The sequence below is a fragment of the Pristiophorus japonicus genome, chromosome 7 (assembly GCF_044704955.1).
Source record: "Pristiophorus japonicus isolate sPriJap1 chromosome 7, sPriJap1.hap1, whole genome shotgun sequence".
Classification (NCBI taxonomy): Eukaryota; Metazoa; Chordata; class Chondrichthyes; family Pristiophoridae; genus Pristiophorus; species Pristiophorus japonicus.
This window is the reverse complement of record NC_091983.1, coordinates 155,977,335-155,994,275: the sequence shown is the minus strand read 5'-3', so window position 1 is coordinate 155,994,275 and position 16,941 is coordinate 155,977,335. Positions and strand designations below refer to the sequence as shown.

General features: G+C 41.8%; 1 protein-coding gene and 1 non-coding gene across 2 annotated transcripts in view; one reads left to right on the top strand and one right to left on the bottom strand.

Moving 5' to 3' along the window:
* Positions 1–16,941, bottom strand: part of tfap2d (transcription factor AP-2 delta (activating enhancer binding protein 2 delta)) — a 113,692-nt gene that overhangs the window by 56,594 nt on the left and 40,157 nt on the right. The window contains exons 5-6 of the mRNA XM_070885434.1: positions 13,751–13,869; positions 3,968–4,109 (exon numbers count right to left, since the gene is read on the bottom strand). Coding sequence (XP_070741535.1) covers positions 3,968–4,109; positions 13,751–13,869 — 261 coding nt within the window. The remainder of the gene's footprint in view (positions 1–3,967; positions 4,110–13,750; positions 13,870–16,941) is intronic.
* LOC139267673 (U2 spliceosomal RNA) lies at positions 6,778–6,959 on the top strand. Its single transcript, XR_011593950.1, has one exon. It is a non-coding gene; the product is annotated as a U2 spliceosomal RNA (small nuclear RNA).

Below are 16,941 nucleotides of genomic sequence, written 5' to 3'. Positions count from 1 at the left end.
ATTTGTACCGAGACGATCGACTAGGGAGCGAAAAGCCCCAGATCGTCTCACCCTGTAAATAAGTGTACTATTGACTTTGGGAGGGAGTGATGTTATGTATGCAAACCTATATCATACCGCCACCAGAGGGCATATCTGTTGGAGTCCCAAGGGATCCCAGTATCCCTTGGGAGCACTGTATATAAGCAGGCCCCCCCCATGCTGTACCAGCACTCTGGAGTTTGAATAAAGGAGCTAAGGTCACACTTACTCATGTCTACAGTACTCAGTTACATTATTTTATTTTGAACGTAACATTTTCAACTTCCCTACTTTTGTGGTAATCTGGTGGAGCGGTTGCAATAGGATGAAAAACGGGCGGGTTCTACAGTGGGGTGCCGATCTGTTTCGCCTGGCTACCACCCAGATGACGAAGTTGAAAATGACCCCTATAGTGCTGTTCACTGTTATAAGAACAATATGTATTTACAATTCCATGTTTTCATGCTGTGCCATTTCCTTTTAACAGAAAGTCTACAGATCCCATTGAGTCATTTGTGTTTCTGATCTCCACATAAGGGAAAACATTTTCTTCGTAGGACCATGAGAAGCAGGGATGTGCTCCTCTGAGCACCACAAGGAAAGTTGCAGCCTCTCCTTTCCTGTAACCCCTCTCCCGATCTCCCTCTTGTGAGACCCTCCTGAGATTCACTCACTACCACCTACTGGCCATCCCTTGGCCAGGTAAGGACCGCCCGATCATCCCCTACAGGCAGCTGCACTACACACTCTTGTGAATTCTGGAGTTTCTCCCTCGATTCTGCTTTCCCTCCTGCTTTGGTATCAGCTGCAAATTATACTATTTTGCATTGAGTTCCTGAATCCAAATCACTGATGTAAATTAGTAACATAAGAACATAAGAAATAGGAACAGGAGTAGGCCATACGGCCCCTCGAGCCTGCTCCACCATTCAATAAGATCATGGCTGATCTGATCATGGACTCAGCTCCACTTCCCCGCCCGCTCCCCATAACCCCTTATCCCCTTATCAGTTAAGGAACTGTCTATTTCAGTCTTTAATTAATTCAATGTCCCAGCTTCCACAGCTCTCTGAGGCAGCGAATTCCACAGATTTACAACCCTCTGAGAGAAGAAATTTCTCCTCAGCTCAGTTTTAAATAGGCGGCCCCTTATTATAAAATAATGCCCTCTAGTTCTAGTCTCCCCCATCAGTGGAAACATTCTCTCTGCATCCACCTTGTCAAGCCCTCTTATACGTTTCGATAAGATCACCTCTCATTCTTCTGAATTCCAATGAGTAGAGACCCAACCTCCTCTACTTTTCCTCATAAGTCAACCCCCTCATCCCCGGAATCAACCTAGTGAACCTTCTCTGAACTGCCTCCAAAGCAAATATATCCTTTCGTAAATATGGAAATCAAAACTGCACGCAGTATTCCAGGTGTGGCCTCATAGTAGTGGCCCCAAGACTGAGCCTTGACGCTCTCCAGCCAATACTTCCCCTTACTCCAACGTAACCTGTCTAACAAGTACCTATTATTTTCGGCCCATCAATCAATTTCTTATTCTTTCCCAAAATTTACCCTGGATGCCCAGAACCTGAAACAATATCCTTCCTTATGGAATTTTTCCAAATGCCTTTTGGAAATCAAGGTACACCATATGGTAGGGTTTTCCACTTGGCATATCTTTTCCTCAAAAGAGTTGAAGAGGTTGGTCAGGTAGTATCCTCAGCTTCTAAAGCCATGCTGTCTGCTATTTATTAAGTTATTGTTGTTCAAATATTCTTGAAGTTGAGTCCTGACACTCAGCTCTATCATTTTACACAGAATTGAAGTAATCATATTTCAGGACTGTGCATTCCCACAATTTTATTACTTGTTATTTTGCTCCATTAATGTTAGCATCGTAACCATGGGGGAAAAACAAAATCAGTTAAAATGGATCAGTCTGATTTCAAAGCACGAGGTTAGTTATATTCGGAGGTGGTTGATGATAGCTGCGTGTGGTAATTCCTTCAGGGGGTAAAACAGGTTTGTTTAATCCTTCAACAAAGTATGTGAGAAACATTCAGTGAATTTATTAAAGGAATTGAAGGAGCTGCACCATCACAAGATAGTTCTCTTTATCTTATTTTATGTTTTTTCCCTTTTATAAGTCTCTGTGGACCACACAACATAAAATTACAGGTAACCCTTTAACTAAGTTTAAATGCCTTTGACTGTCACCATATGGTCTGTCAACCACAGTACTCCTGAAAATAATAGGGATAATTTTAACTTCACCCACCCGACCGGTGTGGGTTAGAGACCCATTTTACACTTTGCGCAACTGTGAAATGGTTGGTGAACCTGCTGGGGCCAGTTACCCGCTGAGCGAGGCAAGTTAAAATGATCACTAAATTATCTGAACCTCATGGAATTTTCACGTAACCCACCCGGCAAGAACGGGTCAGTTTCGGGCCGGGCGCCTGTTTTGCACCCCTTCAATTTTATGCGGAGAATAAAATCGAGCAGGGTGTATAACAAGCATCCGAATCAAAGCTGGCCTGTTCCCGCTGGGCGGCGTAGGCTAAAATTACCTTCACTATTTCTCAGGATCTTGTGTTCTGTTGTCTGAACAGCCAACTTCCCCTGTGGCCCGCTCATTGCATTGAGCTATGCAGCGGGGCAGCACACGTGCACCATGATGCAGAATGGTGTCATGAGGCCCACACAGTACTGGCTCAACATCAATTTCTAGACCCACCATTATATTTCTGGACCTACCAAATCTGTAAACAAATTTACAGCGTGTTGCTTAGATAAGAAGAATTTATTATCCTGTTTATATTGTCAATTGACATCATTTTCCTGTAGGCTTGTCAGATCCTGATTCAGATGTTTGGGATCGTAAAGTGGAGGAATTCTGGGGACATCATACTGCATGACTTACTCTATCAGGAGTTTAAAATGTAAGCTGTTTTGATAAAGTCATATACACTGCAACAAAAACTATTATTAGTTTCTTAAATTAATATAATAAAATGAAACTTGGGGAGCTAATATATCAATATATGTCCTTCAGAAATAACTACTAGGGGGTTAAACTGATGGACAAATGCACCTTTTTGTGTGGTACTGAGCCATAAAGCCCCAGGTTCAATATCTGGCCTGTGTTGAGTTTGTTGAATTCAGCCAGAACAGAGGCTGGGCAACTATAATTGCAATTCAATGCCCTCCTGGAGAGTATAAGGAGGGTTACATTGAACCATTTTTCAGATGCTACATGACCTCCCCTAAAATGGTGGGCAGGTAGTGTGCATATGCTTCCAACCAGAAGTGTACCGCCCACCATATTGGGTAAGGACAAACAAGAGGCATCCTTTACCCAGGCTTGCAGCTGATGTTCGGCCGATTTCATATGCAAATAAGGAGCCTAAAATCTGCTTTAGCTCCCTGCTGCAACTTTGGTTTGACCTGACAGCTGCCTCAGGGAAAATTAACTCTTTAAAAAAAAAGGTAAGTACTTACCACAATCACCCCCACTTCCGGTCCTTTGCGCCCCTCAATCTCCCTCCCCTACCTTTGCCCTGACAACCAGACTCCCCAATATTCATCTCTGATATCAATTCCGAGGCTCCCAATCCACTTACCTGATGCCGCCTCTTCCCGCAGTGCAGTCTTCATTTTGATGTGATCTGAGGCCCAATATTGGGGCTCCACGGGCCTCACCATTATGCGGAATAAGTGGGCATTCTGAATTTAACCCCCTAGGTGTCAGATTAAGACAGCATCAGGCTCGACTGTGATGCCCCCAGTGTTAAATAGCCTGAAACACACACCATTTAGGCTCACACATGAAGAAAATGGAGAGCTGCAGATACTAATGGAACCAAGAGTCACCAGTTTAAATGAGAAAGAAAGGAATGTGGGCGGAAAACCAAAGAAACAGCATCAGAATAAAAGAGTAAAGCAGATTACATACTTTGTTGCTAGAATCATCTTTTTCCTTGGCGTCTGTTCTTTAGGCTCAAGATACTGTCGGGCTAGTTGCTCCCCCACTGCTTTGGCAGGAAACTCTGTCTCACACGTATAGCCAAAATCCCGGGCCAAGTGGAGGGCCTCGCCTTATGGGGAGAAGAGAAATTACTTTTAACTCTAAAAGACAAATGTATTTGGAGAATATTGGAACTGTATTAAATGTAGTTGTCGACTATAACATTCATTTTCATCTGATAATAGTGCTGAATTAGGCCCTGTTACAGGACCTCTAATGGTAAATAACTAGGCTCCCAACCTGAGCATTAGATGATCGTGTAAACACTCGCAATTATATTGTAGTGTGCATGGATATACATTCCACTGTATGCTTACTACGTGGCTGTGTATGAATATAAATTCCATTTGTGCAGTGATGAGGCTGCAAGCTGTTCCTCTGATTAACAAGTGGTTTCTGTACTCAGCTGAAATACCTGGCAAATTCACATCATTGACTTTGCCTACCAGGCATGACTGATGTTCAAAGTCTAGTTTCATCACTGGGTATGTTGCTCTTGTTACAGTCAGGTCACTAGATGGTGCACGGTGGCAGCATGGTGCTTCACCTTTTAATGGAGGGAAGGAGGAGGAGGTAATGTACAAAACCCCACACCTCTGCATTAATGCACCTTCCTGTTGTCTGTTCGTGGAACTGAATTGACAACAGTCATGCAGAATTCTGCAAGGCAGACTAGCCTGCTCTGCAGTTTGAAGAATAAGGTATGGCAGCAGTGGTGGAACCTAAAGCTTTACAAATCTCATTGAAAAAACAGATTATTACAGATGAACCCACACCGAAAAAAATATAACAAGAAAAGGATATCAATGGTAAGGAAGCAGCAAAGAATCTTACAACATTTATAAAAATTTCACTGAATTTTAGCAAAACGAGTGAATAACTTGTGATCCAGTTAGACAGCAGGTTTCTTTGTATGGATGTACTGTGATCATCAAATCACACAGATAGAAAGCAAGAGTGAAATTGCTGAACTGAGGATACTTCAGATTTGATAAGTGCTGCAAGGCCACTTGAGGAGGTATCTCGCATCAGTTCAGCTTCACACCAGCTGCAATGTAAGTGCAATTGGTGTAGAGCAAATATTATAAAGTCCTCAAGTGATCTTTTACAAATCAAATCTTTTCCTCCATTTTAATTTCTCATTTTCTCCCTTCCCCCTCGGAAATCTGTTGATTCCTTGTATGAGTAACGTTCCAAAGTGATGGTTGATGAATCAGCAGCTAGAGGACTTAAAAAGTCTCACCAAAAGAAAGAAAAAAGTCCTGCCTTTATACAACCCCTTTCACATCCTCAGGGCATCCTGAAGTTCTTTGCAGCCAATGAATTACTTTTGAAATGTAGTCACTGTTGTTTTATAGGCAAACACAGCTGCATGTTTGCACACAGTAAGATCCCACAAACAGTGATTAGATAATTGACCAGATAATCTGTTTTTGGTGGTGTTGGTTAAGGGATAAATGTCAGTCAGAACACTGGACGAACTCCCTTTCTCTTTTTCAAATAGTGACATGGAATCCTTTACCTCCACAAGAGGGCCTGATTTAATGGTGCAGAAATTGCAGTCAGAGGCTTCCCGCGGGCGGATGCCTCCGACCTGAAAAATAGCTGCAATCTTACCTGGTGGTCCGGGATGTTTGGAAACTTGTGATCCTGGGCCTTTACGTGAAGGCCTGCGTAGAGGCCCACGTATTCCAGGGAGATAAGCGCTTCACACGTGTCCCTGGGATCACATGGGTCAGCACAACCAATCAAAGTAAGGGTATTCCCATTCATACTTGTGGTGAGTTTCACCATATGTATGAATGGGAATACCTCCAAAAATACACAAACACTTAAAATATATATATTTTTAAATCACATATTTAAAATTAATCAAAATGAAATTTAATTAATTATCATCAAATCAAGCTGGATTTGTTTCTGGCTGTGGCGGAGATTAACTCTTACAGAAGATAGGTACTGCAGGGAATTTAATGGCCAGAGTAATCTCCTGGATTATTTTTGATCACCTAGATGGATCGGACAGGAATTTCACAGATTTTTTTTCCCAAGTTGGCATGTTTTTTTCCTCTGGTTTTTTGCCTCTCCCAGGAGATCACATGGTTTTGGTGGGATGGCGTGTATATGTTGTGATACATAAGGTATCGCAATTGTGTGGGACGGGCTTGATGGACCAAATGGTCTTTACCTGTCCGTCATTGTTCGTATGTTCGTATCTAAAACAAAAATTAAATTTTTTGAAAAATGGATTTATATATATTAAAGGGACTAAAAATAAACTTAGCTTATTTCAAAGGTTTTTAAATGTTTAAATTATTGAAAAAAATGTACTTTTCTGTCCTTTAAACATCTTACGCCTTACGCCTGCTTTTATCAGTCGTACGAATTTCACGGGCATGTGCTGGACAGAAGTTGGGCACAGAGTCCAACTCTCTGCCCGCGGAGGCCCTTTTCTTCTGGATGCGGCGATCTGTCAAAAGGATTCTTGACATATCGCTAGTTCCGGGTTTAGGTGCTGTACGTGTTCATACACGTGTTTATAGAGGCCGCAAATTCAGGGTCAATGTCTCATCTGAATGCAGGAATCTCCCATAATGCAACTGCATTGAACTGTCAGCCTGAATTGTGACCTTCTGACTCAGAGGTGAGAGAGCTACCACTGAACCAAGCTGACTCTAGAGAACAATGAACAAAGAAAGACATTGGGAGCAGTAAACACCTATGTAGTGCCATGTACAATCGCTTCTTGGCCTTTTGTCTAAGATCAAGTGTAGTATCTGTTCTTATCAGTTTAATATCCCCTATCTGGGAACCAAATATTAAATTGTTTTTTGGAACAGGGAGATGGAATAGGGGCTTGCTCCGTCCACTCCACGCATCGACCTGGTATTGCAGTGTTTCCAGGAATGATGCAGCTTCCCCTCTCGGCCTTTTGGCTAAGATCAAGTGTAGTAGCGCAAAGTGATCTTTGGCGCTGGAGTTGACCTGACAAGAATGAAAAAAAAAAAGTGTCATGTACAATGCAAGGTCTGTTGCGAAATGCATGTTGAAAAGAAAAAAAAAATGTAAATGTACCGTCACCTATTCCGTATACTGTATAGTGACACATGAAATGGAATTTGTTTGCATGTACTACAAGGTATCCCGTATTGGACCGAGTTGCACTTGAACTGGAAAACAAGGAAATGTAACGAACGGAGCTGCCGTCGGCACTCAAATAATAGTGTATGGGAATGCTGACCGCAGCTAAAAGTATTGTAATGCCTTTGAATGTACTGTACAGATTTTTTTATGAATAAAGTATATTTTGAAATTAAAAAAAAGAGGCTTTGCCTGATGATGTGTAAACACCTATGTAGTGCCATGTACAATGCAAGGTCTGTTGCGAAATGCATGTTGAAAAGAAAAAAAAAATGTAAATGTACCGTCACCCATTCCGTGTACTGTATAGTAACACATGAAATATAATTTGTTTGCATGTACTACAAGGTATCCCGCTTTGGACCGAATTGCACTTGAACTGGAAAACAAGGAAATGTAACGAACGGAACTGCCGTCAGCACCCAAATAATAGTGTATGGGAATGCTGACCGCAGCTAAAAGTATTGAAATGCCTTTGAATGTACTGTACAGATTTTTTTATGAATAAAGTATATTTTGAAAAAAAAAATTATGCAGCTGGTTTATAGGATGTAAAATAACTTATCAAAAAATAGTGGTGAAAGCAGAATCCATGATAGCTTTTAAAAGGGAACAGGTTAAACACTTAAAAAAGAAAGAAACAACTTGCATTTAGCATTATGATGGTGCCTTCCACGACCTCAGGAAGCCCCAAAGTGCTTTATACCCAACAAAGTACTTTTGAAGTGTAGTCACTGTGATAATGTAGGAAACGCTGCAGCCAATTAGTGCACAATAAGGTTGCACAAACAGCAATGAGATAATGACCAGCAAATCTGTTTTAGTGATGTTGGTTGAGGGATAAATATTGGCTAGGACACTGGGGAGATTTCCCTGCTCTTTTTCGAAATAGTGCCATGAGATAAAAGCATTCCAAAAGGGCAGTGGTCTTGAACTACATAGAAAGGGTGGAGGAATGGAATAGGTCTTTCAGCAGGTACGATGGGCTGATTGATCTACTTGTGTCTTCTATGATTTTATGGTCACTTTTTGGTGTTTCATCCAAGTAACCATTTTTTTGGTGTGAGCTATACTACTATGGGGACATCAAAGCTAAACCCAATTTTGTCCTTATCCAATGACCACATACTTATGCATGCTTTTTCAGAAGGGATCATTGCACAGCAGTCAGGAGCAGGACCTCTTTATGCTGGAGCACTGAGTTTAATTGTAACACCCAACCACCACCCTGGCTGAAAGCAATTAACTCAGCACAGACCAGATATCGAATTTGGAATCTTCCTGTTCTATGTAACTCAGTTACTTAAAGCCACTGAGCCTTTGGGACAACTAAACTTTTAAATGTAAGCAAAGAACTGATTGTCCTGTGAGATCACTAACATTAAAAATGTAACTGTAATTTAGACCCTGAGGGTAGATGTTGATTTTGTGCGATAGTGTAAAACTGTTGATTATGAGATGGCAGCTCGTTTTACATTTTTCCTGATTTTTATTTCCATTGAAGTCAACCCATTCTTAGATTTTTCTCTGTAGATTTTGATATTATTCATTGTTAGTCGAAGGTCTTCCCTGAGAGTGAAGCTTTGGGCATGTATGAAAGTACACATGGGCAGAGTTCTGCTTCGCATGGCCAGAGAATGATACGGAGTAGGCAGTATAATACAATACTCCAGAGTCAACAATTATGCCTCCAATCATAGTGGTCCTGAAATTATAATGCTAAAAATAATCCTAAAATGCAACAAGATTATTCAGCTTGGTAATACTCAGCAGTCTCCACTATTAACATTTTATCTTGCAAGTTATTTAGCCTGATGTAAATGTCTGAATTTCAGACCAATTTTAGCAAAATGCTTTAATTTTGTTGCCCCAAGAATGAGACCAAGTCAAACTACAGTATTTTGTCCCTGGAATGGCTTAAAATCAGTTTTTAGCTAATCCAGGGTGATTTAAATTAATATTGATTAAAACTGGTTCCAAAATAGAAGGATGCATAAAGCAGAGAAACAAGTAATAAATACTGTAAAAGAAAAGTTAAAAAATAAGTATGGGAGAAAAACTGATTCGGGAAGAAGAGAAAATTGAGGAAAAAGTGAAGACAAGCAGAACTGAATTAAAAGCACAGTCGAGACCGGTAGTAAACAGTCCTGACCTTTGCAGCGTAAATACATTTTTACTCCCAGTCCTCATCTGCATGCACCCGGCCAGTTTCCCACCCGAAATTGACAGGAAGTGGCAGCTGACCGGCAAGTGGGAGCACAATGTCGGGCAGCAGGAGGCCGCTGCCGGGGACCAAAGGAATGGCTCCAACTCTTCTTCCTGTTACTTGGACCTGGCAGAAAAGCCATAACCCCTCTCCTACTCAGCCCCACAGTTATAATAATATTTGGGCCTCAATGATATAACCTACATATTTAAAGAAGGACGCCGCCGGTTTCTGGCAGATGTCCTTCTTGCCTGCTTAGAAATGCAGGTTAAAATTGGCACCTGTGGGATCGGTGTGGGATTTCAACCGATGATTACCACTGCTGATTTTAACTGCTTGCCCACTTGGTTTCAGAGAGCGTGCAAGGTTAAAATTGCCCCTTAAGTTTAAAATTTTTTTAATATACCATTGCTAAAAATAGTATATTTTAGTTTGAATAGTTTTATAATATAATATTATAAAAATATAATGCAATAATAAAGCTATTTCTGACAGAGGAATAGTTTTGTTACTGTAGTTTGCACACTTGTCATTTTGTGTCAACTGAAAACTTGAAACACAAGAGGGAGCCCAGAAGTCCCTGAAGCTGCTGGAAGCTTAAGGATTGAAAACAGCAAAATCTATAGGAGAGGTGTTTTTTGTCAAGGACCCATATTTTCCTAGGAAGTGCCCAAACTCATTTTATAGAGTACCTTTACAGCCAGTAGAGAAAGAAGACTTTCATCCTGTCATTGGATTTGAACTCAGAAGTGAAATGACAGTATACTTACCCACTATTCCACTCAGTCCTCAAAAACCTACTGTACCTGCCATTCCCAGGAAACCTCGCTTCTAAGTATTAATCAGACTTGCCCCAGTTTGGCATCTGAGATCAGATAGGTTAAGGCAATTTTAGAGTGGGACAATTTGATGATGCCAAACAGCTGGCCTATTCTTTTTAGTAAGTGGAAACAGGAATAAATGCTTTTTTTTGGTGAAATGCCGTTGTGCCTTTAGGAGAAAATTGCCTTTTGCTTGACTTAATTCAATTATGTTACCATTAATTAATCACAGATTGGCCACTTTCAGCATAAAGCAGGAGATGGCTTGTGATGATGATAAATATTCAGTGGACATAGTACGACAGAAGATCTCAGGTAAGTCTTAACACATATTCCAGATAGCTTTAGAAGATAATGAGAATTTTTTTTAAAGTCAGGATGAGAAAAGACTATTTAGCCGATCAAATCTATCAATTCCAGAGTTCTCTACCTTTTCCCGTATAAGTTTGAATATTTCATTCTCTCTGTCTTATACCCATTCTAATTGGTCTGTTATCCATTATCCAGAATGATCATTTAACTTACACTTGTTTTCCTTGTGTATATATATATATATAGCCATGGAGAGTGGTAGGAAATGGACTGTTCCTAAAACAACTGCAAGGATGGATGAAAACAGAGTTGGAGCACTGGGAGTGGATCTCAAAGAGAGGGAAATAGCACAGCAGAGCTGGTGCATGAGATTGGTCTCATTGGAGCAGTATTGAAGCAGTTGGGACAGGCCTGGGAGGGAGGTTGAGAAGAATGATAAAATGAGCAGGTTGGAGGAGTAATGAAGGGAGGGGATCAGGAAGCCATCATTGACGAAAAGGAGATGAAATTTGGCGTCGCCCCATTTGAAGGCGGTAACATTCAGGGGGCATGAGACTTAGTACCAGGTGGGAAGTAACGCTAATCTCTCAAAATACAGATTACCGCCCCAGAACGAAGTGTAGCGCTAAATCAAGCTTTAATTGAGGGAAGAGCCCACGCTGCCAATTTTGGAAAAGAAAAAGGCACCTACCTGGACCACCAGGGAGTGGGTGTGCCACATGATCAACCTGGCAAGCAGAGTGTCAGGCTGAGTAATCGCGACCAAGGCCCCGTGAAGAAACCACATCAGGAGCAGCAACCACAAGGTAAGTTTTTTTTCATTTGCCATTGGCCACCTCGCCTTTAATTTTTGCCCCGGTAGCGGCCGACCGCCCTGTATTCGACTCCTACAGCTGTCAGCGTTAATGCCCAGTGCAGCTGGGGAAAGCCAATTTTGGGGCCAGGGCGCTAACGCGGTGATGCGCACAGCAATGATGTCACAATCTCCAGGTGCAGGAGAGTGGGGCGCAACTCCGTAACATAGAATCATAGAAACATAGAAAATAGGTGCAGGAGTAGGCCATTTGGCCCTTCGAGCCTCTACCACCATTCAATAAGATCATGCCGAATCATTCACCTCAGTACCCCTTTCCGCTTTCTCTCCATACCCTTTGATCACTTTAGCCGACAGGGCCATATCTAACTCCCTCTTGAATACATCTAATGAATTGGCATCAACAATTCTCTGCGGTAGAGAATTCCACAGGTTAACAACACTCTGAGTGAAGAAGTTCCTCTTCATCTCGATCCTAAATGGCTTACCCCTTATCCTTAGCCCTGGTTCTGGACTTCCTCAACATCGGGAACATTCTTCCTGCATCCGTCAGAATTTTATATGTTTCTATGAGATCCCCTCTCATTCTTCTAAACTGCAGTGAATACAGTCCCAGTCGATCCAGTCTCTCCTCATATGTCGGTCCTGCCATCCCGTGAATCAGTCACGTGAACCTTCGCTGCACTCCCTCAATAGCAAGAACGTCCTTCCTCAGATTTGGAGACCAAAACTGAACACAATATTCCAGGTGAGGTCTCACCAAGACCCTGTACAACTGCAGAAAGACTTCCCTGCTCCTATACTCAAATCCCCAAGCTATGAAGGCCACTACTATTGTCAGGCTAACCAGTCTATAATTACCACTTTTCTCTCTCCCTGTTTTTTAAAAAAAGTGGTCTTACATTAGTTATCCACCAGTCCATAGGAACTGATCCAGAGTTTGATAGACTGTTGGAAAATGATCACCAATGCATCCACTATTTCTAGGGCCACTTATTTAAGTAGTATGGGATGCAGACTATCAGGCTCTGGGGAATATCGGCCTTCAATCCCATCGATTTCCCTAACACAATTTCCTGTCTAATAAGGATTTCCTACAGTTCCTCCTTTTCACTAGACCCTCGGTCCCCTAGTATTTCGGAAGGTTATTTGTGTCTTCCTTCGTGAAGACAGAACCAAAGTATTTGTTCAATTGGTCTGCCATTTCTTTTTTCCCCATTATAAATTCACCTGATTCTGACTGCAAGGGACCTACGTTTGTCTTCACTAATCTTTTTCTCTTCACATAGCTATAGAAGCTTTTGCAGTCACTTTTTATGTTCCAAGCAAGCTTCCACTCATACTCTATTTCCCCCTCCTAATTAAACCCTTTGTCCCCCTCTGCTGAATTCTAAATTTCTCCCAGTCCTCAGGTTTGCTGCTTTTTCTGGTCAATTTATATGCCTCTTCCTTGGATTTAACACTATCCCTAGTTTCCCTTGTTAGCCACGGTTGAGCCACCTTCCCCATTTTATTTTTATGCCTGACAGGGATGTACAATTGTTGAAGTTCATCCATGTGATCTTTAAATGTTTGACATTGCCTATCCACCGTTAACCCTTTAAGTATCATTCACCAGTCTTTTCGAGCCAATTCACGTCTCATACCATCGAAGTTACCTTTCCTTAAGTTCAGGACCTTAGTCTCTGAACTAACTGTGTCACTCTGCATCTTAATAAAGAATTCTACCATGTTATGGTCACTCTTCCCCAAGGGGCCTCGCAAAACAAGATTGCGAATTAGTCCTTTCTCATTACACATCAACCAGTCTAGGATGGCCAGCCCTCTAGTTGGTTCCTCGACATATTGGTCTAGAAAACCATCCCTAATATACTCCAGGAAATCCTCCTCCACTGTGGAGGATAGCTAATGTAACACGATAACGTTGCCGCTAAACACCCACCCAATATGGCAGGAGTCGTTTCCAGCATCGCGCCGAGGCGGTAAGGCATCTGTGTCCTATCAGCGCTATCGGGAGGCAGAAATGCACCAAATTTCTAGCCCAAAATGTGTTGAGCAATGTTTCCCATGATCTGATTAATCTGTGGTGTCATATAGTTGATTTTCTCTCAAAGTACATTTCAAAACATGAATTTATCACTATTTTATGTAAAAGATATATCATATGATATAGAAATAATGATTTCAGTAATGTATATTTATACGAGTGAAGTTGAACATTTAAAACTCACTTGTGACTCTGTAACTTGTGACACATTGGGTTGCTTCCTGAATTCCTCTGAAACCTTTGTTATGAACTTTATCCATTCCAATATGGCCTAAAATATGCCACAATAAACCCTTCAAACTGTAACACACAGCTTATGTTGGACATCAATTATTCATTGGCACTGATCCTTTCTGAATGTTGCCCTTACCTTCAACCAGTGAGGTTAGCAAGGTGACATTGGCTGCTTTCCGTCTGCCAGCCGGTAGGTTCAGTCCCAACCTGTCCAACTTCTCTCGTAAACACCGTCCCCCATTCTTTGATTTTGCTCTGTAGATATTAATATTATTCAGTGTTAGTGTCACTCAGAATGAAAACCAGCTCCACTGAGTGAAGAGCACCCACACAGATATACTAATCCTAGCCAATTTCTTTTCTGTCCAACCTAGCATGGTACAGTAATGACTTTAGAGCTGATTTTATTACTTGGCAAAAACCGAAAATGGACAGTAGTTCGGCTGTCCTTTATACACCCTGCCTGATTTTGATGTCAATGGAAAGGAAAATCAAGTTGGTTGTATAACACACAACCAATCCACTACCACGTGATTCACCGCCGGCCAAAGCTAAAATGACCGCCTTTATCAAATACCATTCTGCCTTGCGATGATCTCGTAAATAGTATGTTCAGGTTCAAGTTTAAGTCATGTGAAAATAGTAAACCCAGCACAAGAAAAAGCTTCCAAGGATTCTCTTTATCACTACCGACATTGTAGCAGTTTTAATAACAAGACCGTGGTGTAAGAATAAAAATGTTTAGTAATGACAAAATTGATTCTATGTTAAAAGTGTAGATTATACGGAAAAGCTGCAGTGTTGAAAGAAACAAAATGGATGACTTCCCCAAGTTTTCATCTCCATGACTTTGAAACTCACCAAACTGAAAAAGGTGTGAATTGGAAAGCCATTAACCTAATCAAGGAATGGCACCGGCCCTCCAGACAGACACATGTATGAGGAGAAGCCAATCAGGAACGGTATAGGAACCAAGACCCAATTCTGAGGCTTTCTGAGAAACAACGGCCTTAAGAGGTATAATAAGTCAAGCCAAAGATTACTGGGTCTCTTCTTTTCTTAAGCACACAGCAAAAACAGGACCTTACTCTACAGACAAAAAACCAGGCTGTGTGATTTGCCAAAGGGAAGTGATGTATACCTTTTTATAAATCATTATTGCAACATCATTGTATCTGTTGTAACTAGGTGGATCCATAGGATAGCTGACGGCTATTGATAGATGTGCATGTGTATGTGTTTAATAAACTATTCCAAATTGTTTTACAAGAATCAGTCTTTATGTCAATTTAATGCCAGAAATTTAGAAATCTTACAAAATTGGGGGCTGGTCCGGGATCTGGCGAGATAGCTTTTGATTATTTTTTTGAACGATTGGAAATCTCGGGAGTTGCAATTCTAACCTGTGTTGCGAAGTTGGAACTATCCGAACGGATCGGAAGAAGTTGCGTCTTAAGGAGCAGTCATCTCGATAGTTGGAACTGTTTAATTGGGGACCCACCAGTAGTTAAATTCAAAAGTCACAGGATGAAGGGATCGGTCATGTACAAAAAAACAGCAAAAGATATACAGGTAGTCTATGAGAAGAAAGTATACAAAAAGGCATCAATAAAGGACATACAAGAGTTACAGGCACAGGCACATACTTCCATAAGGGGCCAACATGCGTCCTTTGGGGAACTCGTGGCATTTATCCAGGAGAAAGTAAATCAAGGAGAGCTAAGGCCAAAACTGGCAAAGAGTCTTTTGGCATTCTACGCACATTACTGCGCTCAGAGAGATGAGGAATTAATGGGGCAGGATGCAAAAAGATTCAAAATTTAAGGGAAATGATATAAGCTTTAAAAGACCAAAGGGCAAAAGAGATACAAGATTTAAAAGAATTGTAAGTAAAAGAAGTTCGACTAAACGAAGAAGAGATTCAAAATATAAAAGAACAAAGGGAAGAGAGCCTTCAACTTATTCTGCAGTTAAAGGAGGGAGAAATACAGCATTTGAGAAAAGAAATTGATCGATTAAACCACAGTATTAGGCAATTAGAAAGAGGGGCCGAACAGGCAGCTTCGTTGCTACAGCAACAAAGCCTTTCAAATTTAAATGCCACAGCAGCCATCATTGAAGCGAATGAAAACAAATTAGAGTAAAAAATATATAAATTGGAAAACTCCAGCAAGAGATAGAAGATGCTAGGGGAGCATTAAGGGAAGTAAGTAAGAAGCCACATAGGGATGCAGACCACTCCCAGTGCCAACTAGAAATAGTGAGGCTAAAAAGTAAGTTAGGGGAGCAGCAGGCCCTGGGATCCGCAGTAACATGGGGAGCCATAACAGAGACAACAGAAGGAGAAAGTGGAAGACAGATTGGGAAGAGAATGGCAGTCAGTATAATCCCCAGGAGGGTGGTGAAGGATGGGATACCTTGGAGAAACGAGGGCCCACCGTAGCAGTAGTAGCCACTTCTCTACGACGTAATGCTCATGGTCACATCACCAGTAACCATACCGACTCATGGCCCATATCTGGGGCTGACGCCACGGCGGTTAGCCACGAGTTTGGGGCCCTTAAATGATGGGGACAACCCACTGGGAGTTAACAGGAGGTGGGCAAATTTCAGGAGCAGTCACCCCGAGTTAAAAGAAAGCAACTTAACACAAGTCCTCCTCTTGACCTGTTCCACTTCCCTAAAAGATAATCTGATAGATGCAGTTCTCCAACCTGGCACAGCGGCCGATGCAGTCATGACCGAGATCCTAAACCATTTAGGGATCCAAAATTTAAACAGTGGCTCTGCTTAAGCAGACCAAGCAATGCCCAGAAGAGACTCCTAGAGCCTTCAGTAATCGCCTATACGATATCTATGAACATACCCAGAACCAGGCACCCGCAAATGCTGCAGTAGGAAAGAATCAGGAACAATTTAAATCGACGTTCCTGACCCAACTCCACCCTTTAGTTAAAGCCACCCTGGGCATAGCCATGAGGCCCACCAATCAGTGGACAGATATAGAGACCAGCGCTCAAATAGCCTGGGAGGTGGTAAAAGACCAGTTAAAGGTGAAGTCACCACCCACTGCAAATAAACCAGTGTTAACGGTGGAGGGATCTAGGTGTTACCCCTTTAAGGGACAGTGCTTTCATTGCAAGAAGGTAGGCCACCTAGCAAAAGACTGCAGTAGACCCAGACGGTGCAACGCAGAGATACCTCCCGAGGGACGAACCCAAACCCTCTGGGATGGAACAACATTTGGCTCAGTTAGTAACCCTTCTAAAGAAGGATGAATCCAAGCCCTCTGGGATAGATCAACGATTGGACCAGTTGTTAACCCTC